This window comes from Palaemon carinicauda, chromosome 1, assembly GCF_036898095.1.
Source record: "Palaemon carinicauda isolate YSFRI2023 chromosome 1, ASM3689809v2, whole genome shotgun sequence".
Classification (NCBI taxonomy): Eukaryota; Metazoa; Arthropoda; class Malacostraca; order Decapoda; family Palaemonidae; genus Palaemon; species Palaemon carinicauda.
The window spans coordinates 127,598,556-127,626,055 of record NC_090725.1 but is presented as its reverse complement, the minus strand read 5'-3'; the positions used below and the strand labels follow the sequence as shown (position 1 = coordinate 127,626,055).

Below are 27,500 nucleotides of genomic sequence, written 5' to 3'. Positions count from 1 at the left end.
AGTCAAGGAGAATGTACAAATAATATCGATGAGAGAGAGAGAGAGAGAGAGAGAGAGAGAGAGAGAGAGAGAGAGAGAGAGAGAGAGAGAGATACGTTATCCTCAAAGAAATCATGTCTAAATCCCCTGAGATTACTGATATATTTCAATATAATCTTCCAATAAATTGACTTCGGTATCTTATACCCGGGGGTGGGGAATTCGGGTGAGTTTCTTTGCCATGATTGATGGTTGGGAGAAACTAGGTTAATGATGCATCTGGTATATTGCTGGATTAATCAAAAGCGGCAAAGGTATGGAAGGAAAACCTGGGTCCTGATTCCGTGCATATGGAATATAATTCTGGTTGACGTAGACAGCGAAAAGCCTTCCAGATTATTTCGGTATATTAGCGGTGTTGACTAGTCTTGTGCAGTTGATTTTGTAAACAACGACGTGTAAAAGTATAATAAAATCGATATTTTCTGCGGTTTTAAGATGATATATTGTTTTGGGATAACTGATAAGATAATTACGAAGTTATGATTGCGAAACATGGTATATGAAGTCGAATGACAAAAAAGAAAAAAGATTATTTGCGGAGTAAATAGAAAAGGTGAAGAAAGAAAATTGGGTTAAGATCAAAAGGTAGCGATTGAACAAATTACATAAGGAAGCAAAACTTTGTCAATAAGCACGAGATGAAAGGAGAGAAAGAACTTCAAAGGTTAGTGGCAGAGAAACTCATTATAGAGGAAATAGTGAGGCTTAACTTGTTTACTTTAGCAGACAGACTTTATATATGTATGCATATCTTTGATTACCCAGTTAGTACCCTTTGATATATATTTCGCATCTTTTCGTTGTGTAGCTGAAATATCTTCTTTGACAGTAATGTAATTAGTGACACCCGACTTCCATGAATGATTTTTCTTCATAGAATGTAATTGTTTTCTAGGGAAAGTTCTCTTTTTTGATAGTTTCTCCATGGCTTCCTCGTAAATTGTTTTTCGAAAACGTTCTTTGCTCCTCATTTCTGGAATGGTGTTTTACAATTTAATGTGTCGTGTTTAATCCGGATAGTTATTCATTTTAACTTATCTGCTATTAATCTTGAATGATACTTACAAGTACGAATATGTACCAACAATTTAAGTTGTGGATGCCGTGCGATATCCTGAAACGTGTTGTAACAAACACACAAAAGAAATACGAATCATCAGTATCGAAACGAACGAAATTAAAAAAAATCGAACAAAAACAATTGATTTAGAAATAACCTTTGGTATGAATTACACACGCACACACATCAATACATATATATATGTATATATATATACATAAATATATATACATATATATATATATATATATATATATATATATATAATATATATACTGTATATATATATATATATATATACCTGTATATATACATATATATACATATATATGTATATATATATATATGTGTATATATATATATATATATATATGTATATATATATATATATATATGTATATATATATATATATATATATATATATAGATATATGTATATATATATATATATATATATATATATATATATATATATATATATATACATATATATATATATATATATATATATATATATATATATATCTCAACAACAAACAAAAAAAGAAACTGTTCCTAATCCACACTACAGGGCAAAGGCCTCAGACATGTCCTAAGTCATGCCTGTGGTTTGGCCATTTTCATCACCAGCCTCACTACTGCGGATGGGTGATGGTGGAGACTTTAGTCTGATCGCTCAGAGAAAACCAACCTTGTATGGTGGCCCTGACTAGTATGGTATCTTCACTTATATATATATATATATATATATATATATATATATATATATATATGTATGTATGTATTTATATATTATATATATATATATATATATATATATATATATATATATATATATGTACAGTATATGTATATACATGTATATGTATATATATTCATATATATATATATATATATATATATATATATATATATATATATATGTATATATATATATATATATATATATATATATATATATATATATTAAAAAACGGGGCTCTATTTGCCTCTATCGTGCATACAACCTTGTATTTACAAAATATAATTCTAACATGTCTGCCAATATGTCAGACTAGCTTTTCTGAGGTCTTTGATATTCATTCCTGTTATTCAGTAATCATACTTCATTTTCCCAGACTATTTTCCGATTTAACCAGACGATCGTAAGATTTCTTCGGGAGTTTCAGTTGCCAAAACAAACTCATAAACAAAAAAAGTCTCACACATCTGTATTTCAAACAAAATAAATCCCTCATTTTGTATCATTTGCCCAACTTAGCCATTTTTTCCTGTTTGACGTTTCCAAAATGACCTTTCTCACCACAGTGTTTCAATCAAAACTATTTTCCTCACTAACACGTTACCATTATTCCTTTACTCTTATTATGATATGCTTCCACATGTTCCGTCTCGCAAATACTTTCTTTACCAACCTCTGCTGCCTCCCATCACCATTATTAATTATCTGGAAATAGTAATTGCTTCACATTTTATTCACAAGCTCTTTGAAAAAAATAACGTGTAGCCTTCTTCCTAACGAATCATTACCCTCCACTGAAACGATGTCATATGCCTATGGGGATATAACACACTCTTGTTTGCACCAAAACATTTGCTCCACCCTTTATATATTGTAGAACCATCTTTGCTATCCTCATAAAATGTTCTAATTGCTCTTGATGATACTTTCTATCACATTCATCCTCAACTCCAACTACATTATTTTTTTTTGGATGTTCCATAGCTTTTTATAAGTTTTTTGTACACCACAGATAGGATTTCCCATTCACCTCCTAACTTCTTACTCATATATCTAAGTTGATACACCCTCGGATTCTTTACCCTCATGCTACTCAGATACTGCCAAACCCACCGATACATTTTTCCCTTCGGTTTTTCAATCTATCCCATACGCTTTCTAAGTTATATCAAGAATTTGAAAAAAATGGGGACAAACAATACACATGTATATAAAGTATTTTTATATGCATACATGTGTACGTTAAAACAAAATTTTCATCCACTTTGCAAGTATAATGAATGTAAATCTATGAAGAAGGTACTGCAATACTCATGACTAAAATGAATAAGAAAAGTTTTTTGGCATGTGGGTCACTGATACTATATCCACGAAGTTCAGTTGTAACGGAGGAATTCAGGTTAATGATTCTTCTTCTAGTAGGCAATGAACTTTAAACCCCTTTTCAAGTCATTACTTCCCTGTTCTTTTCCATTAGGATTTAGCAATACTATTACAAAGACATTTTGTAAGAAGGGATATATACAGTATATGTTTGTAATTGTCTGTATTACGAATCATTAAATCAATTGAGTATATCATTAGATTCATAAGCTCATAATTATGCAATTAGACAGCTCACGTCGTTAAAATTATTCGGATACTAACATGCGAGTGAGAGAGTTCCATTAGAAACAACAGTTCCAATAGCATAATGACGCCAAGCGCAGAAAAATAACTTCGTTTAGGGATGTACCTTTTGGGGGGCTTTGAACAAGCATGTCCATTTACATAACTAGTTTCACTTATAAGAAAATATTAGTACGTTACAATAACCTACGCAAGTGCCGTTGCAAAGATAATTCATGTTTTATTAATTTATTTAATAATGTATAATATAGAATAAGAGTCTTCAGGGGTGTATGCATGGTTACATACTGTGATGAAATCTTTTTTTACCACCGTTATCCCTACATTAGGGGGTCGGTTGTCTAATGTGCCCTCCCAATGTCTTCTATCAAAGGCACCATCTTCCACCAAAGCTCTTCTCTCCATGTCAGCCTTCACCTTATCTCGACATCTAATTGTCTGCTTCCTCTTTCCACCCAAACGGGGTCCTCCTACATCCTCAATATATATCTACACCATCTCAGTCGTGGCATTTTACTATGCCTGCCATTCTCCTTATTGTATTATTTTTCAATCTTTCAAACAGATATTCCAATAACCCACTTCAGCATTCTGAACCCTGTTCTCTCAAGCTTTGTTTCCTCTTTTCATCTTAGACCCATGTTTTCTACCCATACATTAATATTATTCTTACTACCATTCTAACCAACTTCTCCCGGACTTAACTATTCTTCGAACACCAAAACATCTATTCTCTTGGTATTCTATCATAAGTCTTCTCTAGATCTACAAAAGCACAGAAGGGCTTTTGGTTTCCCTCTAGCCTTTTTCCCTGTAGCGACCTTATTATAAAGATGGCACCCATAGTCCCTCTCTCCCTCATAAATCCATACTGCTGTTTCCCAATGTTTACAATTTTTCATCTAGTACCCTCTCAAAAACTTTTAAATCATGCGCTGTTAGTTTGATTCCCCTATAGTTATGACATTAACGAATATCGCCTATCTGCTTAAATATCGATAACATTAGACTCTCTTCCCAGTATTCAGGCATTATTTCCTCTTACCATATAGGTCTTAATAAATCCAGCATACTATTTTTTTTTCTCCAACTGTAGCTAGTGTCATGACAATTTCAATTATTTGAAACTGAAGGACCTGGTCTTTACCATTTCTTATTTTACTCGATTCCCGCTTCGCATTTGCATTCTGTATCTCGATCACTGGTCCCTCCACTCTTTGTGCTTCTCCAGCTCCTATCTCCAATTTTGAGTATTCAACAGTTGTTCAAAATATTCTCTCCATGCCTTCTTAATGACTTCATCCCTATCCAATGTTTTTCCATCTCTATCCCTGATGACTCCAAGGTGCCCAAATCCGGTCTTTTTATTTTCTTCATGTTTGAAATCTTATAGATATTCTTTTTTCCTTCCCTTGTTCGTGGCCTTTTATTCAATTGCTTCACTGCTCTTCCAATAGATATACCTAATTTCCTTCTAGAATCTTTTTCCTCTTCTCTCTACCGTTCCTTTGCTCCCTGTATATGTCTTACTTTCCAGTCCTTAGATATATGTTGGTAATTAGAATGTTTGATACTCACGGTTGTTCTAACTAATAAAGGATTTATAAGAATATGTAAATGTAATTAAGAAAATGTCTCAAATTAGGGTTTGGTCGTAGCCTAGTATATTTCATTGTTTGACTAAGAATTGGGGTCTTGCACCATGTGCCATTAATGTTTAAAACGACTTTATCGATTTATTTTAACAGGTCACGCCTACCGCACTCCAATACCCTAATGGAAGTGTACAGTCAACCCTAAATTGTAATTCCTGTGGTCATTGGCCGGCGCTATACTTATGTCCCATATTTTCAGCTGTTCCCATTTTCAAACTTTTAATGAATGATTCAACGTTAATAAAATCAAGATGTTGAATTCGACATTACTTCTTGATTATATATCTTACCGTATACCTTAAGCAGAATTCTGATCAGAATATTCAAAAGAGGTTATGTTTTTGAACCTATGTTGGTCAGTCAGTAGTATTGGTAATATTTTGACAGGAAAAAAGATTCTAGTCTGCGACAACGTAAGGATTAACATGTAATTTCTTTGGCAGTTTATCTATCTATCTACCTATCTAAATATCTATCTACCTATCTATATTATTTATATTTGAATATATATATATATATATATATATATGTATGTATGTATATATATATATGTATATATGTATACATATTTGTATATATATATATATATATATATATATATATATATATATATATATATATATCTATATATATATCCTGTAGATTTGTAATTTCTAATTTATCCCAGTTCTTATTCCCGTCCTTCCATATTGGTCGCCAACCTTTACAACTTGAAAGTTATGGTACAAATGAAGGGTTTTCCTTCCTATATACATCAACGCTGAATGGTCCAGCCATCCCTAATGCCTTTATATATGGCCCACATTTCATAATTCTTTAATAAACAAACATAAAAACAATCCATAGACACATTGCACATATCCATTTGCATATTCAGTGCACACATATATACTCTATACATATTTATATGATGATATGGGTATATTTACATATATACATAGGAATATATAACAAACATATATGGTATATATGTGTGTATACATGTGTATATGAAGATATGTTTTGTTTGCATATATGTATATATTATATGCGTATATACATATATATGTATATACAGTTCCTATAGATAAGTATATATATATATATATATATATATATATATATATATATATATATGTGTGTGTGTGTGTGTGTGTGTGTGTGTGTGGTTGCGGGTTAGTGTGAGCGTGTATTTTATGTATTTCATGGTTTGGTGATTATACCTCGTTAACTCAAAATAAAATATCTCCAACGTAGGTCATTTGCGAGTTTTCTGATTTTTTTGTTGGAGCAGTAAAGAGTTCAGAAATGGATCATAAAACCAAGCAAGCTTAAAAGAAAACTTCTCACGTCATTGCTAGCAACGACATGCATTCTCATATTGTTAATGCGTTTTTGTGGCAATTTCATTAGTTTTAATGATAAGATTTCATAGCGACTTATTTCAACCTGGCAATGCTATTTCAAAGGGAGTAGTTCGATTCTTTTAAAATTAGTTGTGTTTGTTTGTCGCTGATTGCAGGATTACACAAATAGATTGTGAATGTTATTGAAATATTACTAAACAAAGGAGTTCTTACTGGCAACTATTGTTTATATTCAGAAGAAAATGGAAAGTAACTGTTTTGGATAACTAACCTTGTAATGGTTAAAATTTGTAAGGCCAAAAAACTGAAACCATAAACACTGTTACCTTAGATTTTGAGAGTTTTGCTTAATGTTATTTCCGTTAAGGGGATTGTTTTGGATTTGTCTTGTGTCTTCCACTGAGATTATTCAGTTTATTTTTAGAATGGTTTCGCAAGGGGTTTTGAAGGTATTTAAAAAACTCAAAAGGTTGAAAGGAAATATTAGAATAAGTGGTGACTGAGGGTGGGAATGGGGAACCTTTATTTTGACGTTATGGATATAATTATGAATGTTAGGCTATTCATGAGTGTTGAAATTGTAGAGGGAGATATAAATTTATGGACTGCTGTATGGCAGCAATGACAGAAAAACTTGGGCTACTGAACAAAGGTCGATGTGTAACTGATCGAATATCCTTATAAATCTATTCAGTGAGCCATGTTCAGTCATTTTTTTTTTTATTTTAAAACCAATGTATTGAGCGGGAACAGATTCATAACTCTTTCTCCATACACGAAAAAAAACACATATTAGAAACTGCTCTGTTAAGGAAAACCCTAGCAAAAGTAATTAGGTTGCATCCCGATATAGATATATTTGAATTTTCTCAAATGAACAACTATAAAAAAGGATAATGACGAAACGGGAAAAATACTTTTGAAGACTAGATTTCATCCCTTGACAAAGCGATAAACATTCAAGAAAAGAATAACCGACGAGAATTCCAAGATCCAGATATAGTGTAGAAAGCACAAACACGTGCCGAACGAAATTAACCCGAAACTATTAATCATTGTACACTACGCATTTGATGGCATTATATAGATGCTGACTCTGACTGTGTTCCGCAGCACAATCAAGAGAATAGATTATATATTGAGGAGCTTGGTGTATTATGACTGCGATGGGAAGTTGGTTTAGGATGAGAAGGATTTACTTTGCTCGCCTCTTTTAAAACCATTTCAAAAGTTATTGATTCTTGCTCAAAGTTTCATCGGGGAACGAGCAAATGTCTTAAAGGTTTAGAAATATCTTCTGTAAAATAGAATACTGAGAATATAGATTAGTTTAACTCTCTGGATCAATATTATATAAAACATTTTGATTTCCTAATGCATGAATCCAAATTATGTAAAGATACTTTTTCTTTTAGAGGCTCCTATATGAACTACGTATATGATGGACCTATCACCGACATTCTTGATCCCTTAATTATGACCTAGTTTTTTCTGTGTCATAGTGAATGTTATTCATGAAAATAGAAGACCTACTTAACTTTAATTCTATTTTTTTATTTATAGATATTATTGAAAGCTTAGCATCACTCGCTCAATACAATTCATATAGGCATCAACCATAAATAATAAATACAACATCGGCATTCCTGACCTTTTTGTATGTGACCCAGTTTTTGCTTTGATGTGAAAATAACTCCTCCTCAGCGAAAGGAATGTCTACGGAGATTTAGTTCAAGGTGAAGCTTTGTCAGGAAGTGGAAGAAAATAGAAAAGTGACAACACGTGAAGTCGTCTTCTTATCGCAGTGGTCAATTGTTTAAACATGTCATTTGTAAGCGACCAAAGATATTAAATAATCATCATTGTTTTGGTTAATATATCTAATTATCTATTAGTTTAAGGTATAGTTAACTAGGAATAATGCATTTTCCGTATAAGCGTTGACCTGAATAAATCAACAGCAAAACAAAATTAACAGATACTTCTCTACTTTTTGCGACACCTTTTCTATTATGGACGCCATCAAGGTCATCATCGTGCATTACATTTAGTAACTACGAAATCACTTCACCTCTCAATATAACGAAGAATGACGTAATTGTGAGTTTGATATATGTATTTTGTACTATACATCAGACCGTGAACCTGAGCTGTTTCTCAGCATTCCTACGATAGCCTTCCTAAATATTGATAGCCGAACTTTTTTTTTCGAAATATACTTGAGGAGAGCTGGATATCGTGCTCCACGACGTATCAACCCCAGAAAGGCTTCTTCGACTAGATGATTATTGGATTCAGATAACGTTGCGTGCTGCCCCTCTTAATTTGGTTCATGGGGCCACAGTCGGTGTGGAAGAGGGGATGGGTGTGTATAGGACACCGTGAAGGGGCCACACAGTTTGGGACGACTCTTTCTTCACTATCAAACTTCAAGACGTTCTCGTGTTGAAGGATGCGAACGCAAAACTTGAATATTAAGTACTTTTTTATTTAATATGTAAATATCTTGACAAAATTTACCTTACAAATATATCTAAGTATCCGTTTATATTTAAAATTTATGAGATGATTGCTTTAGATATTAAAACAAAAACGGAAGTTTAAACCTTTTATTTCACTATATTCTTTGATCATCTTAAGTATAAGCGTATTCGATTAGATTTTAGAATAATCCAAACGTTTACTAAGACTCTTATTTATTGATGAAGTGGATTGCCTTCCTCATTTGGTAAGCTTTTTTATGACAAAATGATGTTTAGCTATTTACAGTATTTATATTCAGATGTATCCGTAAAATATGAATTTGAATTAAATTCTCTGTACGTATTGTAGGGAACAGTTTGTTACCCAGACTACAATTTTGTACAAGATCTCTCATAGGTTCTTGCTTTTGGCTTTATTCCCAATTTACCAAGGTCAGTTAGCATTTGAGAGATGCGTGTGAACACAAGAATAGATAACAAGATGAGTTGAAATATAATTTGACCAAGAGAGAATGTATGCCGGTTAATATGAACCAGGAAATTGGGATATATGTGTTAATATTGGTGATGGAAAGAATGGGGGTAAAAAAATCGAAGATTGTAGTTGTATGTAGCAAATGAAGGTACGATGAATGAAGAAATTAATCATAGAATAGGCAAAGCAATGCATTGTTAATGCGGTGCGTCAATCGATTAATTAATTAGTTAAGTAAATTATTGGTCTTATATTCTTTTTAAATTTCCATTCTTATAAAACTTTTTTTATTGATAGCAATTCATATTAGATATCTCCATGTCCTTTGTCCGAAAATAAGTTGTCTTATATTATACCAATTAGATCGGTAAAAATAGTAGATTGTCCTTCAAAAAGAGTCATTTCAGGAACGAATAATTATTTTTCAAATAAATCATCCGTCATATTGATCGAAACATTGCAGTGAGAGCTTATGTGAAGCGAGGTATTATAAAAAACTGTAGTTTTTACATAGCTTAATCAGTATATTGGCGTTTTTATAAACTTCTCAGCAGTATAGTAAAAGGATAATTTTCTCAATTGCTATGAGGTGAAAAGGCAATGCTTAAATGACTAAATAGTAATACCTGTAATTTGTGAATTCGATATATATATATATATATATATATATATATATATATATATATATATATATATATATATATATATATATATATATATAGCTTTTTGACACTAATTTTGCACATGCTATTTTGATGCTCTTAGATATCAAATAACAAAGGATCAATAAATATCAAATTCACTAAACTGTGGAATTACTTATATCCACAAGGTAATATACTTAGATGAGTAGAGTTACTCTGAATGGGATTCTAACCCATTCCTTTTAAATTTGGTACATGTTCAACAGTAGACTAAGTCATCTCATCTCTGAGTACATTGATTCTACGGTTCCCCATATACCAGCCATAAAGGCATGTTTTCGAATTAAACTTAGTTTGAGTACATATATATTTCCCTTTGGGTATTGTCAGGGTAATGTGAATTTGTATATATTGAGCTACTGATGGCTTGACTTTGAACATATGATCGCTTGGACACATAGATAAGTAAGTTTATGTGATTTTTTTATGTATAGAGACATGGATGTTTAACTGATTGTGACGAGAGTGTAGGAGAAATTAATAGGAAGGAAACTCCCGAAAAACCAACTTTTAGAGACAACACACGTATTTATAGGCCACAAAGGGTCACATAAGGGTGATAATTGTACGCGTACATTAAACGCTTTTTGTCCATAAGGTTGAAATTGGCATGAAAAATAGACAATATAGTAACGAAATGATAATAGAGCTGAAGTTTGCTTGCGACTTCAACGACTTTATTATGTGGAGTCCAAAGGAGGTTGCAGTGTAGAAGAAAATGTAGATAGGGCATATTTCTTTATTTGTGTGTTTGTTGCTTGCTGCATGTTTGTTACATGGTTTCCCTCCTGAAGCAGACATGCAGACGTGTGTTGTGGTGTGTAGGTCTCTTAGTATTACCTGCTTTCCTAGGGGTTTGTATGTCTGACAGCAGGAAGTAAATTTCCCCACGACGTGATGTTAGCGCTGGAGATCATCGTAGGAGATGGAAGATGTAACAAAGGAAATTGTAGGGACTACCAATGGGTCGCCATATGAGTGGTCCCCAGTCCAAGGAGGACCCAGAGAAGGTGTGCAAGCTAGTTGGATTAGTAGGAGAGGGCCATCTAAAGTTGCTTTGGAGGTTCAATGAAAATGTTCCATTATTCCGTTGGCTGCTACATTGTAAGTAGTAGACTGATGTAGGGTGATGCTGAGAAGATGCCCTAATAATGTTCACAACTGAGAGAAGAAAGTGGCACCCGTGTCAATAGTAAAGTTCTCTGGGATGCTTAGTCTTGCTATACACCTAGAAAGTAAGGCAACGGTACATGGAGGTAGATGTTGCATCTTGTGTGGGGATGGCTTCCGGCCAGTGGATGAAGTGATTGATAGCTGACAAATGGTAACAGTGTCTTTGTGACAAAGTGGGACCAACCACATTAATGTGAATGTGGGCAAAAAAATTCTGAGGTTGATGAAAAGTGCCCACACCCGAATTAATGTGTTGATGCATTTTTGAAGCTTGACATAAAATACTGGTGTGGACCCAATCCTGACATCTTTAGTAATGCCATGTCTTATGAATTTTGCCTTCAGTAGCTGTACAGTATATTGGCACTAGGGATGTGAGAGGCCATGGATGAATGGAAACAACAGTCAGTGCATGTAGGCAGGCATCTATGGGTGTAGCTTACCAGTACCATATATGTTAACTGCCACACATCCTGTGTGAGATTTACGCATTTTAGCCTCATGTCACTCACTCAAGCGCAGTTACCTAAATCACATGCCTCGACAAAATTAAAAGAATAAAATTATTCATAGCACACAATCCAGAAACAATGAATCCCTGCTACAAGTGGGACCATCTAAAGTAATTCTAACAAAAGTGAAAAGTGTAATAAGACGATACAACATGCAGCCCAAGAAATAAAATGGGAAAAAGGACATTTAGGAGCAATGAAAATAAGGTTTTGCAGCATATATAGTATTCATACCTATGGCAGATGCAGTTTAGAATAGTTACTATGATTTCATTACCCAAAAGGTCAAAGTAGACAAGGGACAAGTGTCTTACTCGAGAAGTTGTGATTTATTTCACGTTGTAAATTTGATAGAATTGGACAAGGACTCGAATTTTTAAATGGGATTTACTGTTATCTTCCAATGCGGACATGGTGAAAACGATCATGAGCATTCCTGAGTCAAAAACTACAATCATTTCCTGACTGGATAGCTATATAGCAACATAACATGTAAAGAAGGCATATTACATGAAAAAAAGAAAATATAGAAAGTAGACATTTTTTTGATACCTTAACCAGGTTGGTGGATTTATTGTATAAGTTGCTTGTGTTGCATTTTTAGGAAAATAATGCCACCTGAAGCCTTCAAATTCCTGTCTAAAACCTTAAAAATCATTTTTGATGTGAGTGGGAGGGGAAGTTCCCAACTGCTCCCCACCAGGGTAGGCCCCTGGATCCTGGCTTATCAATCTCACTCATTGATATCGGAAGGGATTCTGCAGTACTCCCATCACAGAAGTGGCTGACATTAGAGTCATTGAGGGCAATCCATCCCAACGGAGAGCAGTGAAGGATGTTCTGCAGGTTTGGTACATGGGGCCCTTTCATTGGGCTTCTACTGTAATACGGCCTTGTGATCCATCCCTATATGGATGGTGACCAGCATGTTTCTGGTTAGGGCATTGGTGATGGAATGAAAGTTACCAGGGATGTATTGAATAGTATATTTGTATTCAGAAATGGCAGAAAGATGTTAGTGGTGACGATTGGACCAGGTGTCAGACTGTTGGGTGAAGACGTGCTCAAGGGGGATGTGGTGTGCAAATGACGAAGGATGTGCCCTCTAAGAAGTGCTGGAAGTGATGGACAGCCAAATACACTGCCAGTAGCTTGCGGTCGAAGGTGGAGTAGCTGGATTCTGCCTTGGAAAGTTTTCTAATGAAGAAGGCCAATGGACGAGGGGATCCGTTGATCATATGTTTGAGTAATGTCCCTACAGCGGCATCATGGGCATCAGTGGAGGGTAGGATTGGTGCAGTTGACACAAGAAAAGTGAAAGCAGTAGCTGTTGATTGGTCTGTCTTAGTGGTGAAGAAGACCACCTTCTGAAGGGACACCCACTTAAGTTTTTTTTTTTTTTTTCGGCTTGCCATTAAGGGAGTCGTAGCAGCGATGGCTCGCCAGAACTGGTGATAATAGATCACCATGCCCAAGAACTCCTGCAGTGATTTGACGGTTGAGGGCGTGGGGAGCTTTTGTATTGCTGATACCTTTTCAGTTACAAGGCCATTGTGTTGCAGGCAGTCGTGGATGATACGTAGGTAATGTAGGTGGTCTTTGGAGAGGAAGAATATTCGTATGTCATCTATGTAACATATGAAGAAGCGCAGGTCCCCTAAGATACCATCCATGAGTAATTGAAAGGAGGTCCCTGCCTTATGAAGGCCAAAGCAAGAGTAGTTGAAAGTATATGGTCCAAAGGGGGTGGTGATAACAATTGTAAGAATGTCCTCTGCGATTATGCTTACGTGATAATACCCCTATAGGAGGTTGGAGGACGAAAATACTTCAGCACTGTCAAAGAGGGTGATGTCGATATTACTGGGGATGGGGCAGTTGCCTGTTTCTGTGCGCATATTAAGACACCTGTAATCCCCACAAGGGTATCAGGATCTATCCTTCTTCAGGGAAATATGTAGGGACAACGACCATGGGTTTGAAGCCTTTCGAAAAAGTCCTATTGCTTCCATGTCAGTAAATGTGTGTTTAGCAGCTGACAAACGGTCTTGTGCCAAATGTATGTATCTCGTCGTCTTGATATGATGAAAGATACCATAGTTGGGGGGAACCTTGGGCATCTGGCATATTTCTGGGCAGAAGACATTGGTTTATAAAGTGAGGAGGTGGGTGTAAGCATCCGTAGGCATGCTGATGTGGCGAGCAAGGTCAGAGGGAGCAGGGGACAAAGGTGTGGATGAGTATGAGCTACCGATGACTAAACGTTGTTGTATGACGCCAACCAGTAGGTAGGTGAAAATAGGCCAGGAAATCCACACTCATGAAAAGCAATATAATGTTGGTGACAATGAACTTCCACAGGTACTGGGAACACCCAAATGACATTTTTAGTCTCATTACCATGTGTGTGTGGGGGGGGGGGGGTGATAACAGATCCGTTGATGACCACCAGATAGACATCAGCAGTTTTGGAATGGCGGGGCCGTAAGAGGGAATGTGGCAGAAGGGAACGGTAGGCACCAGTATCTACGAGAAAGCACACCATAGATCCTGAATCATGCACAAAGAAGAGATTAGTTTATGGGAAGGCGATGGCCTACTTACACATATATTTACCATTGACATTTGGTAGCACGTTTCTTAGCAGAAGCATAAACGGCATAGATAGGGCATACTTCTTTATGTTCATGTACATTGCTTACTGCCCATGCATTAAATTATACTTTTCTCTTTAATTATTCCTGGTCTGATATATCAAGCTATTTTGTCACCTATCTAACAAAGATATTTGAAATGAAGACTGTTTAGGACTAAATTGGGGTTCTAGCGATAATTATGGAGGGGAATGTTATGTATGTATGTATGTATGTATGTATGTATGTATGTATGTATGTATGCAGTTAATTCGAAACAGTCAAATTACGCAAATATATATGGCTCATTAGGTTAAAACAGTTTTAAATGAAATAAATACTAAATAAACACTCCCCAACTCCGCAGAAAAGCACCTACAGTATTTTAATTTCCACAATGCTAGTGCACTTTAACGGAATTAGCTGAGGGCGATATCTTATTCTTATAAAGATATTCACGCATACTCAGTTTGTGTACCTATATAATTTGACTGTTTATTTGCATTCATAAAATACCACCGTATGTAGTATCCATCTTCCTATTTGAACCCGTCATATCTCCTTCGTACGTATCTGCTTTCATACAGACAAGAAAAACTAGTAAGACAGGTGTCGACTAGTAATTAGGAAAGCAGCCTTGTGGTGAATATACAATAGTCCAATCACGCTACGTTCAACATTTTGGGAGATATGGGAGATTTTAGGGAATGGACGATGGCAGTTGAGGGAATAGGATTTTATTTTATTTGATTGAAAGCTGAATGGAGGTAAATTAGAAGGCTTAAAAGTAGATGCAGCTGAGGTATAACGGTTGCTGCAAGGACCCTCTAGTAACACTTCTAGAACACCGTCTGATGTGCACTGATAATATTGCCCTCATAGTTATGGGAATTAAGGCTTCTATTTCTTTTATCTTCCAAATGTTTGTGCTTTCTGTCAAGTGTCGGTATACTGGGGTATTTTTACCTGGTTGAGGTGTTCTGCTACTTGTAATTACATGTATGTGTAAAAACATTTCGGTGTGGGTTTGATTTTAGATTTGAGTAAAATATTTTATACGTATAACTAGGCTACTGACATTCCGTAATTTTCATGTGTATTTGTCGTGTACTAGTGTTCTTTGCATGGTCCTCCCTTGTGTGGGTGTAAGTACATGTATAAACAAGTAATAAGTTTTTGTTGTTCATATATTCATTCATAGGTACACAGTTTTATTGTGCATATGCAGTCTTCAGAGCTCTCGTTTACAAATTATGGCCGTTGATTTGGTAGCAACATCTTGAGAGCATTTTGGATTTCAGTAAAATAACTATAGACTGTTGATACAAAAGGAGCCCGTGTCTTGCAACGAGTAGGACAAATCTTAATCGAACCGCTCGAATAACTAAATACCAAATCTATTTATGACCGATGAATACGTTTTATTAAAGATAGGCTAATTTGCTTCTAACTTGCATACGCTGAATTGATTAGCCATTTGAATTACAGTCTATAGCACTTTAACTTTAAATTGAATTAATATCCCCGTAATCAATTACTGAATATAAGAACTTCCAGTTGAAGGTACTAGCGAGTATGTTGTACCTTACCATCACCTTTGTATAAAATAACGTAAACTGAGCTGCATTTACTTTTTAACGTTCTGCCATATATAAGTTCTCGCTTCCTTTCTTCCATCTTACTGTCCACCCTTATTAACTTTACCTTCATAGAGTAACTACGGGTCACTGATTGGCCTCCCAAGCCCCATCGCAGGGTCTCATGACCCAAATTCATAGATTGAATCCAATAATTTGTATATAATTTGTGTTTATACAATACACCAAATTATCATGATAAATATGATCTTGACATTTCCCATTATAAGGATGCGAAGTGTATGGTTAAAAAAGGTTTCCTGCGAGGCTGTTATGAAATCACTCATTGGAAAGAGGTTGCTTCCTTTGAATCATCGTTTTATTTCTCTTTTTTTTTTTAACTAAGAATTTAGGAGTTTGGTCGGTAATCTAATCCAGATAGCACAAATTGTCATTGCTGCATGTGCTTTTTTTGTTATTATATTAATTGATATGTGTCATCAGGATTAGCCATGAAAATGCCACTTACCTGCTGTAAAAATTAAGGTAATTGTGAGTACCTACATTGTCTTCCCTTATAAATTCTCTGCTTCCTGTGAATACGTGGATAAATACTGTACCAGAAAATAAGAAGTGGATTTCCTTTTACATTGGTTACTTTTTCGTTTTGTGATCTTATATATGATTTTCGAATTATTGTTCTAGTACACGAACAAAGCTAAATTTCTATACCAGTTTTTCACACACGTGGCTTATGTTTTCATTCCATATTCAATCTTATTTGCAAAATAACATTTACTGTATAAGTATATAAGAGTTATATTATAATTTCCTAAATCCAATGCAAATGATTTATGACTTTATTTTACCCTTTATGCATAAAGTTTATCTTCATATTCCCCTTAAATTTTTTGAACTAAAGTTCGTTTTATTCATGATGTTTTAGTGTTTTACTTATGAAAGTTTCTCCACATGGCTTTAAATAACCTACCGTAGGTATGATATGGATTTTCTGAATTATTTGCTTTAATTTATTGACCATCTTTATATATCAGCCAAAACATACGGGTAATATATATATATATCTATCTATCTATCTATATATATATATATATATATATATATATATATATATATATATATATATATATATATATATATATATATATATATATATATATATATATATATATATATATATATATATATATATATATATATATATATATATATATATATATATATATATATATATATATATATATATATATATACACATTTATATATATACACAAACACATATGTATACATATATATATATATATATATATATATTTGTAATATTTTGAGTAATTTTTTTCGATTCTATTGTTTAATTATTGATAATAGTTGATTGAAATTGCTTCTTCACGTTAATACAATTCTAGCTTCAGACAAGTACCGTTCAGCTATGAATCACATTCACATTTTCTTTTTGCTCGGATCTATTCTGTTGAAATAGTAATTGACATAATGCTGTGCTTGGTTTCTCAATGGAAATTTTCTCTATAATTACAGGTGTTCTGTCTGTCGAGTAGTACTTGTGAAAAAGCAGGTAACTGTGGAGTTCGACCTCCGGAGAAAATGGCCAAAATGTGTCCTAGAGGGTAAGGAGGATCAATGATTTATCTTTTATGGTTTAAAATCATATTGTTGGCTATAAATTACAAATAGATATAACTTGGGCTTTATGAGTAGAATATCTATACTATATTAAAAAAATGATTAATTTGGGTAAACTTGAAAATGTCCTTGCATATGTTTATTGTTTTTTACCATTATGAAAAAAAGAAGAAATAAACTATGGGAGTATTCTTTAAGTGCATAAGGTTATCAAAATATAATCAACTCCAATAATCGATGGCATCTAACTGTAACTCTAAACTTTCATCAGGTTTTCCTTTTATAATTTTTCGATTTCGAATTATCTATCCAACTTTTATTGTGGAATTTAATTCATCTTATGAAAGCAAGAACATACTTATCATTAAGTGCTTTTTGAAATTTTACTCCCCATCTCAAATTTTATATGTTCTTTTCAATTCTTACAATTTGAATAATTTTATTTTGGATTTTTAATACCTAATCTATTTCAGGTATGTCTACTGCCTTCAGAGAGGCGAATGCGTAAGCCTAAGCCAAGGCTGTGGAGTAAAGCCACCGTGAGTAGCATTAGGTTTTGAGAGCTTTCAAAGAATGAAAAACTACATTTAGGAACCATAATCTAGTGCCCTCTTTCTTTACACATAGTGCTGAATTAATTAATATTTAACCTAATAGCGAGTAATATAACGTATATATATATATATATATATATATATATATATATATATATATATATATATATATATATATATATAAATGATCAGCATTCTCTCTATGACTGTGTACTAAATATTATCGCCATGTGTACGATCGTATTATTAAGAAACCGCCTGTTTCGTTCTATATTCGTTTAGCGTAAAATAATTTCCATTTTACCATTAGTCATCTATTTATTTGTTTCAATAATTTTGTACCGTATTATCAAGGGTAAATCTGAAAATTCCTTCCCCACAAATAAGATTAGTGTCATAATCAAGTGTCAAGAACAGGTGAGTCAAAGAAATTTCAATATTCTCATAATCTAGATTTTTTTAAAAGTTGCATAATAATTTAAAGATATAGACTACGTGCAGAAGTACTGTTTTCTATTGTAATGGATATAAAAATCTTACAAGACTAACGTAGTAAAATATAGAGAATTGATGAAAATGTAAAATGCTTCTTTTTAGGAACTACGTCGCATGCAGTCCTGGTATGATATTTTCCATCCAAAAGGGACAGTGTGTACCTGACATCATCAACGGGATGGTAAGTAATAGAACCTTTGTTTTTCTTCTAATTAAAGCCTCGTTTTGTTACATTTATCTAAGAAGGACCTTTGTAGAAGACATTTGAAAAATGTGAAAAGTTCATGATGATAAATGTATGAGGTAGTTTTATATTTTATAAATCAGCTGAAAATTATTACAAAAAATTCGTATTCAATAATAAAAAGGAGGGAAAGATATATATATATATATATATATATATATATACATATATATATAAATATATATATATATATATATATATATATATATATATATATATATATATATATATATATATATATATATATATATATATATATATATATATATATATATATATATATATATATATATATATATATATGAGAGAGAGAGAGAGAGAGAGAGAGAGAGAGAGAGAGAGAGAGAGATGAACGGTTTGCATAGTTTATTGTATGAGGTGTGAGAAGAATTGATTGGGAGAGAAATATGTAGGTATGCAGAAGTGAAAATAAAGGTTAGCATAATTGAATGAATGGATCAGAGTGCTTTGAGATGGGTTGGTTAAGTGGAAAAAGGTAAAGGAGTATGTTAGTGAAGAGAGTGTATAATTAAGAGCCAAGGGGACAAAGGAAAGAAAGCATTGGAAAGGGTTGGGCAGATGTCAAAGAGGTATTGGAAAGGATGGCCTTGATATCCTGGAAGTGTAAAAGTAAGTATAAGATGCAGCTGAGTGGTGCAATGTGTGTGAGGGTGTTCCACGAACTGCTGACGAACCTTCCAAGTTAATATATGAAGTAACTAACCTTTTGGATTCAATAGATAAAGGATAAATAAGGCAGTGACTTATGATAATTTTTCTCCGAGACACCGTAGGTTAAGGAATAGCTTAATTGAAAAGAATTACATTTCCATACATAAACACATATATGCACACATAAGTATGTGCGTACGTATTTCTGCGCTTATCTGTAAAAATCTTATAAACTTTAATTGCTATTAAAGGACCTTCAAGACTGGTTGCCGGAATTGAAGTGCCCGAATGTGTCCACGTCCTACCGGGAGACGTTCGCCCACTCGACATGTCTTTCGAATCAACACTGTCCATTTGGTTACAGCTGCTGCCCTGATCCAGGTGAGCCCATTTAATAGGTTTAACATTGGTTTATCAGTATATATTTATGTATATATATATATATATATATATATATATATATATATCCACACAATGTATATATATATATATATATATATATATATATATATATATATCCACACAATGATATATATATATATATATATATATATATATACACACATATATAGACACACATACACACATATATATATGTATATATATATATTTATATATATAAATATATATTTAGACCTCAGACCTTGCCCTTTGTTGGGTTGATATAAACAGGAAAACCCTGAAAGTCTATAATATTTATGTATATTTATTCTCAACTATATAATGCCAAATACATAACGAACCTGGATAGGAAAGACAAAAAAGCATACACAGTATTACACAATGGTTGAAAAATTCATTTGTATACCAGTTTAAGTCTGAGCTTACTTTCCCTCGTTATACAGCTTAGTGTGATGTGCTGTTTTTATGTCTTTTCAGTTAGGCTGTATTCACAATCATATGATTGTGAATGCATCTTAATTAAAAAGGCTTAACGGAATTGAGTTATATAACACCTAATACAACATAGGGAGAATAAGTAGAGACTGATTCTGTTGTATTATAAAATATTCTATCCATTGCGTGATAAGGACTCATTGTCTTTTTCTATCAAGGCATTTAGTGGTATATAACTGTGAACATTTTCTTTTATTTAGTATTATATAACTATGAAGTCCCATTTCTTCCAGTTATATATATATATATATATATATATATATATATATATATATATATATATATATATATATATATATATATATATATATTTATCAATTACACAAACGCAGTAACACTTCTTCAAGTACTGCATGGCAAGTGGTACGTAAGCACTGCGTGAGTAAATAGTCATGCATCGTGAGATTGTTTGGTAACTACTACACTTATTGAATGGAAAAAAAAAAGTTCTCAAAAAAAAAAGAAAAAAAAAATCTGGCTTTTCGATACATTGCTCGCTGACTGATGCATTGAAAATCTTTGGTTGTTCACACATTTGATCATATTCTGATTTATTCGTACACAGTACTGTACTGTATAGTAAAACTGCAGTTTTAGAAGTTGGTTGTTTAATTTTCCGATTGGAGATTTGAGTTTTTAACTCCCTTGATATTATTAATAATTTTTAGCTCTTACGGAATTTTAGGTTAGTAATTTGCAATCTGAAAATGGAAAATATTACTTTTTCTTAGATTATGGCAAATTAATGTCATACTAGTTTTAAGGAAAAAGTTCCTGAATCTTTCCCTCAATATCACACCTCCATCTGAATGCGGGAATCAATAATATTAACATCCGGGAGGGCCATAGAAATAAAGATGATTTGAATGGAAAAATAATTTCTCTTATTCTCATCCGGCATTCATATAATGTACATGCCTCCCCCCACACCTTCTCTCACGCCTTTCCATAGACTATTAATGTCAACAGGCTGTAGACCTAGTTTCTTCTTCGAGACTGAAATACAAAAGGGTTGTGATCAACCCAATTCATAGTATTTCCTGATACCACCGTCTGAACCTAATAATATATTAGAGGAGTATGAAAATTTACATGCATTTTTTTTTTTATATTATTCCAAACTGATTGACGTCGATATTTAACCAACTTAGAGCGATAAGCATTAGGGAACTGTCGAAATCAATATTTCTATAATTAAGATTCTTTTCATATGCTTATATAGAAGTTATCAATTTGCTATTTTTTACAGAAATTTTACTTGTCCATTGCTGAAAACCAGCAAGATTTATGGGTCGCTTTTTTCATGCCATCATGAATATAAGCTTTAGACAGATTTATGAGAAAACTTAAAAGAAATTAAAGTTATTGTACAGCCAAATTCCAGAGTACGATGGTACTCTTTTACTTACATGAGCTTATGGCACTCTCTATACTAAGAAAGTAATTGTTTGCGAGTGTTTGCATTCTTTAATTTGACTTCACATTACATTTGGATATTTCTGTAATAGTATTAATTGTTATCGCTATTCTTTAGGAAGATTTAATCCTTTCTCACAGACCTCAAGCTTATTGTCAATCTAAAGACTGTTCCCCCATCCCCTATCAAAATTTCAACCCTTCTCCTTAATCAATTTATTAGTATCACTTGTTCAATTCAATTTCTTAGTCGTGTTGTTCAAGTAGAAAACTCGATTTTTTCTTTAAATAACGAGATCAGTTTTATATTTTTTTCTATTACTATTTTCTCCATCCAGGTTTTTTATATTTTTATTTAATGTAGTACCAAGTGTCAAAGGGTGTCACAATAATTTACTTGTCAATTTTTTTTGGTAAGTTTGTAAACCCCTTTATAGAAAAAGTTAATCCCTTGTCACGTAGAGACATGGTTGATTACTGAAAACCTGTAAATATCGATACTCTATAGTTTCAGTAAAGATCTCATGTCCAAGATTTCTAATAAAATTTCCTAGAGAGAACCATTCCAAAAATTTGATGTATAACTCTCCTTTCTCATCGGGTTCTCAGAAACACTACACCTTCAGTGCATGAATGCACAAGGCGAGGTAGCACAACATTCGTTGTCCATGACCTGCTTCATCATAGGAAAAGACAAGTATGATACCCGCATGCAGTGTGAGGAACCAGAGGATTGCAGAGTTGGTTCCGTATGTTGCAATGGAAGCTGCAGATCGCTTAAAGGCGTAGATACCTGTCCTTTGAAAACATTGTAAGTGTCATAGAAACCCTAAAGTGTTATGATTTACACACAGTCAAACATGAAGTGGAGCCATTTGGTTTTATAAATACAGTAGACTGTAGAAATCTCAACTTCATCTGAAGCACATTTTCTTTATAAATTTTTATTGATTTCAAGATACAGTAACATTTTCTTCAAACACTCCTGAAATGCAATTTTTCAATGAAACTGTGATCAGTTTCCAGTGACCAATAATGAACTTACAAATCATCTGAATGGTCAAAAACGTTGCCATATACTACCGAATATATGGGCCAACTTTTTTTACATTTAAATTTATTTATAATTTTTTTTTCTTTTCCTGCATTCGCGTTTGATGATTTTGCCCATTAAACAGATCTTAGATTAGTACGTAAATATTTATATTTTCTTTCCCTACAGGTATTGCAAGCATAGCAAGGCCTGTACACCCATTGGCACTAGTTGTGAGAAGGTGTGTAACCCAACAAATGTTTTGTGTTTGAGCACCAATGAATGCGGACCAGAAGCCGACTGTGAATTTGGTAAGTTATATTCTCTCTCTCTCTCTCTCTCTCTCTCTCTCTCTCTCTCTCTCTCTCTCTCTCTCTCTCTCTCTCTCTCTCTCTCTCTCTCTCTATATATATATATGTATATATATATATATATATATATATATATATATGTATATATATATGTATATATATAGATATATATATATGTATATATATATATATATATATATATATATATATATATGTACATATATATATGTATGTATATATACACACATACTTTCAAGTATCAAACCATAAATAGTTCTTAGTTTCGAAGTCACACTACTTTGGGACTAACAAAACCAAAGGGGAACCATGTTAAGTGCATCAGCCCAGTCGGTTATTCAAACTAAAGTCTATAAATTGATGCAGATCTTGGTAGTCAAATTGACAATCAAATGTTATTCCCCAGGTGGAGTGTATTCAACCTTAATAACTATTAACTTGTTATATGAATATAAATATATATGCACATACTGTACAGTTAAGCACACATGAATACACACACACACACATATATATATGTATATATATATGTATATATATATATATATATACAGTATATATATCATATATATATATATCTATATATATGTATATATATACATACATATATATATATATATACATATATATATATATATATATATATATATATATATATATATATATATATATATATATATATATAAACACACAGTCTGCACTTATTATCCACTGATTCCAAATTATTGATTGACTTCACCACAGTTGACAATTTGGTACTAATTTGAAAATTATACTCATAATTTCCCTTATACTCAACTAAATAAATGATAGTTTTCCCGAGACAGAATTTACTGAATTGTCCTCTCACACCCTCCCCCCACCCGGAGAATTTTTGTTACAAAAGTCTGAAATTTCCCTTTTAAATTACCTAACAAATAAAACAAAATGCTGAGTAGAGTTTAACATGTCTAGTTTTGTAATTTTGATACCGTTTTCGAGATATCGTTTGAAAAATTAAGTGTTTTATTTGTTAGTAAATAAGCGTTATCATATTATCAGAAATTTTAAATACAGTAATTTCTGATATCCTTATTTTTTCTACCTGAAGTCAGAAACTGTATAGAAACCGAAAACTATTCATACATATATCATACTAAGGTAATCCAAAACTTTTCCACCTATTTAGAAAAATGTAGTCTTTTCTTATTTTCTTAGATATTACAGTTTTATTATTATACATTTTATATCATATGTTGCATAAATATATAAGAATAATTTCAGAGCCTCTGTAAGTAATGTATTTTATTGGTAAAGTAATTAATAAGGCATAACCCAGGAGTCGACCCTAAATATTTTTGCAGGCTTATGAATGTACAATCAAATCCTTCCACCGCTTCTATCCTCCCCGCCCCCAGCGCCTTCCTTAGACTTTAGCTTTGGAAGACAAGGAAGTATTATTAAAAATCTCTTGATAAAATTAGAGACGCATATTTTGAGTAGAGTTGAATATATCTATTTAAATTTTGAAGTAAATAATAAAGTTACCTGATTATAAGAGATTCTTTGTAAATTCAAGCTAAGAACAATTAGCTTCAAAATTTTTCGTTTTTGTTGAGAGAGAGAGAGAGAGAGAGAGAGAGAGAGAGAGAGAGAGAGAGAGAGAGAGAGAGAGAGAGAGAGAGAGAGATGATTAAAATTGTTTATGACTATACAGCTTTACATTTTACTATTTTTTTTTCCAATACCAAATAAATACGTTATACTTTGTGTAATATATTTAGAGCCACTTTCAAGTTTATTTTTTATTGGCAACGTCATAAAGTACAGATAGCGCAAAATAAGTTTGTTAACAGTAGTATTGTTATTCATTGGTTTGTATTTCATGAACATTTACTATTGCACATATTATTATTATTACTTATTCATATCCTTATTATAAATATTACAACACAATTTAGTCGCCTATACTGGTATTCATTTTTATTTAACATTTTAGTGTTGTACTTTAAAATGCAAATACTTATTATCAGAAATTTTATATGAATTGAAACTAAGAACAATTAAATTCCAAAACTTTTTTTTTAGAGCGAGAGAGAGAGAGAGAGAGAGAGAGAGAGAGAGAGAGAGAGAGAGAGAGAGAGAGAGAGAGAGAGAGAGAGATGATAATAGAAGTGTAAATTTATTGAGCTATATTGATATCTAAATACATTACATACTTGCTTTTGCTTATTATACATTTAAAAGCAATCACAGTGAGTACTTCGGGGAACATTTAGGAGTACTCACAGAAAAAAAATAAAAAAAGCTTTTACATCTACAGACTTTAGAGTCGTTGACAATTAGGCGGATTTCATTATCCATGGAAGCGTCTGGTTTGTTAGTTCAGATTGCCCGGCTCTTGGCACGAGGCACTAGCCCTTAATGGGAGGGTCCTGAATGAAATGCTCATAGAGAAAGAGGACCAACTATATACAGTATGTATATTTGTTACGTCCTATGTGGATAGTTGCCTAATGTGAACATTAGGCATAGAATTGCCTAATGCTGGCATCAGGCAAGCCATTTGCACCATATTTAAAAAAAAAAAAAAAAAAAAAAAAAAAAAAAAAAAAAAAAAAAAAAAAAAAAAAAAAGCCTGATGTCCACATTACGCAGCTTAATTTTACACGATGTGAATACTACTTCCTTGACAAAATTTGTCTAATGTTAACATTGTGCAAATTGTTAGAGACTGTTATTAAGTTAATATATATCACGAATGATGAAGACAGTTTTAAGAACTATTATTTTAGGATCTAAATCAATGAAAGATCAATAAGAGATAAAAGTCAATCACAGAGATCTCAGGGTTAAGTGGACTCCAGTTAGTCATTTTTGCATGATCTGATCGGAGACAGTGCTAGTTCCATTCAATTTTTTTCCTAAGGCAACTGCATCGTTGTGATGGACATTGAGTTGTACATTGGAACTTTGTATATCCTTGCCCGCCTGTGGCTCTTGCTTTTGCTGTTCAAATTGAAAGGAAGACACCAAGAACTTCCTCCGCATTTATCAGGGGCTGTTCGATTGCTCTCAGGTCTGTTGAACCACTATCTACATCTGGGACCCTCGGAATAGCACATTAACCAATGAACAATAGCCTAAGTAGATGTTTGTCCTTAATCCTTGATCAGCCGAAGCACGGATCTTTTGGAAAGTTGGAGCTACTATCTCTTTCATTGCCTGTGCGTCTATTTCTGCATCTGTCTCTGCTTCTGGCTCTACCCTGCTTCTCCCTCTGTCCCAGTTTCTGCCTCTGTCACATTTGATGCATTTGATGCCTCGGTATAAAGTTCTGTGTCAGCATTTTCAGCTTCTTTCGAATCGAGAAATGCCTCAAAGTCTTCCTGTACTTGGCAGGATAGATGCTCCTAATCCAACCTGTGGATCTTGTCCAAAATATAACTTCAAATGATCTGTGGCCAGTTGTTTCAAGATGGCTGATGTTAACTTGCCTTTGTCGTTTTCCTTCATCGAAATGGGTAGTCTGTCCTGGATTACAGCATTTAGCCGTTCATCAGCGCCCTGGCTTTCAGAATGACGTGGGCGTCCAGCCACCAGCTTCGAAACTGGCTAGAGCACTGCAAGTTCAGTGACAATGGCATTAAAAAACTCCCGACCGTTGTCTGACTGCAAAACCGCATGTGTTCTAAATGCCAAAAATATGTCCTAAAGATTCGCTGCAGCCTCTTAAGTTCTTTTTGCTGTAAGTGGAGGCAATACACAAAATTTGCTTAAATAATTTACAAATGTCACGATGTACTTGAAGTCTCCATATGGCAATGTTCGAAACTTGGTTCTGCTCTGCTGCTTGCCTAGCCTGTTCCCAACGGCTCTTAATAATTGTCTTGAAGTTTCGAACAACATTCTTTGAATCTCCACTCCAACGACAGCGGTTCTTCATTCTATTCACATCAGGCAAGATATCATTGCCCAATATGAAAGTACCACTTAAAATGAACATTATGAAGTAATTTTCGTATCGTAAACATTTTGCAGATTTTTTGACTGATATGGTAATTATCCACCTGGAGAGTAACTATATATATATATATATATATATATATATATATATATATATATATATATATATATATATATATATATATATATATATATATATATATATATATATAGCGGATTTTG

At 33.1% G+C, this 27,500-nt stretch overlaps 2 protein-coding genes and 1 long non-coding RNA gene across 3 annotated transcripts in view; all 3 read left to right on the top strand.

The window, feature by feature from the left end:
• LOC137658529 (uncharacterized) overlaps positions 1 to 12,742 on the top strand; it is a 99,886-nt gene extending 87,144 nt beyond the window's left edge. Inside the window, exon 7 of the mRNA XM_068393375.1 lies at positions 12,575 to 12,742. Coding sequence (XP_068249476.1) covers positions 12,575 to 12,742 — 168 coding nt within the window. The remainder of the gene's footprint in view (positions 1 to 12,574) is intronic.
• Positions 12,743 to 17,594: 4,852 nt separating this feature from the next.
• On the top strand, positions 17,595 to 18,920 carry LOC137643051 (uncharacterized). The gene is made up of 3 exons (XR_011044922.1): positions 17,595 to 17,677; positions 18,167 to 18,232; positions 18,845 to 18,920. It is a non-coding gene; the product is annotated as an uncharacterized lncRNA (long non-coding RNA).
• Positions 18,921 to 19,627: 707 nt separating this feature from the next.
• Positions 19,628 to 27,500, top strand: part of LOC137658397 (uncharacterized) — a 176,745-nt gene continuing 168,872 nt past the window's right edge. The window contains exons 1-4 of the mRNA XM_068393122.1: positions 19,628 to 19,651; positions 19,910 to 20,039; positions 22,581 to 22,782; positions 23,194 to 23,315. Of these exons, the coding sequence (XP_068249223.1) occupies positions 19,628 to 19,651; positions 19,910 to 20,039; positions 22,581 to 22,782; positions 23,194 to 23,315 (478 nt within the window). The remainder of the gene's footprint in view (positions 19,652 to 19,909; positions 20,040 to 22,580; positions 22,783 to 23,193; positions 23,316 to 27,500) is intronic.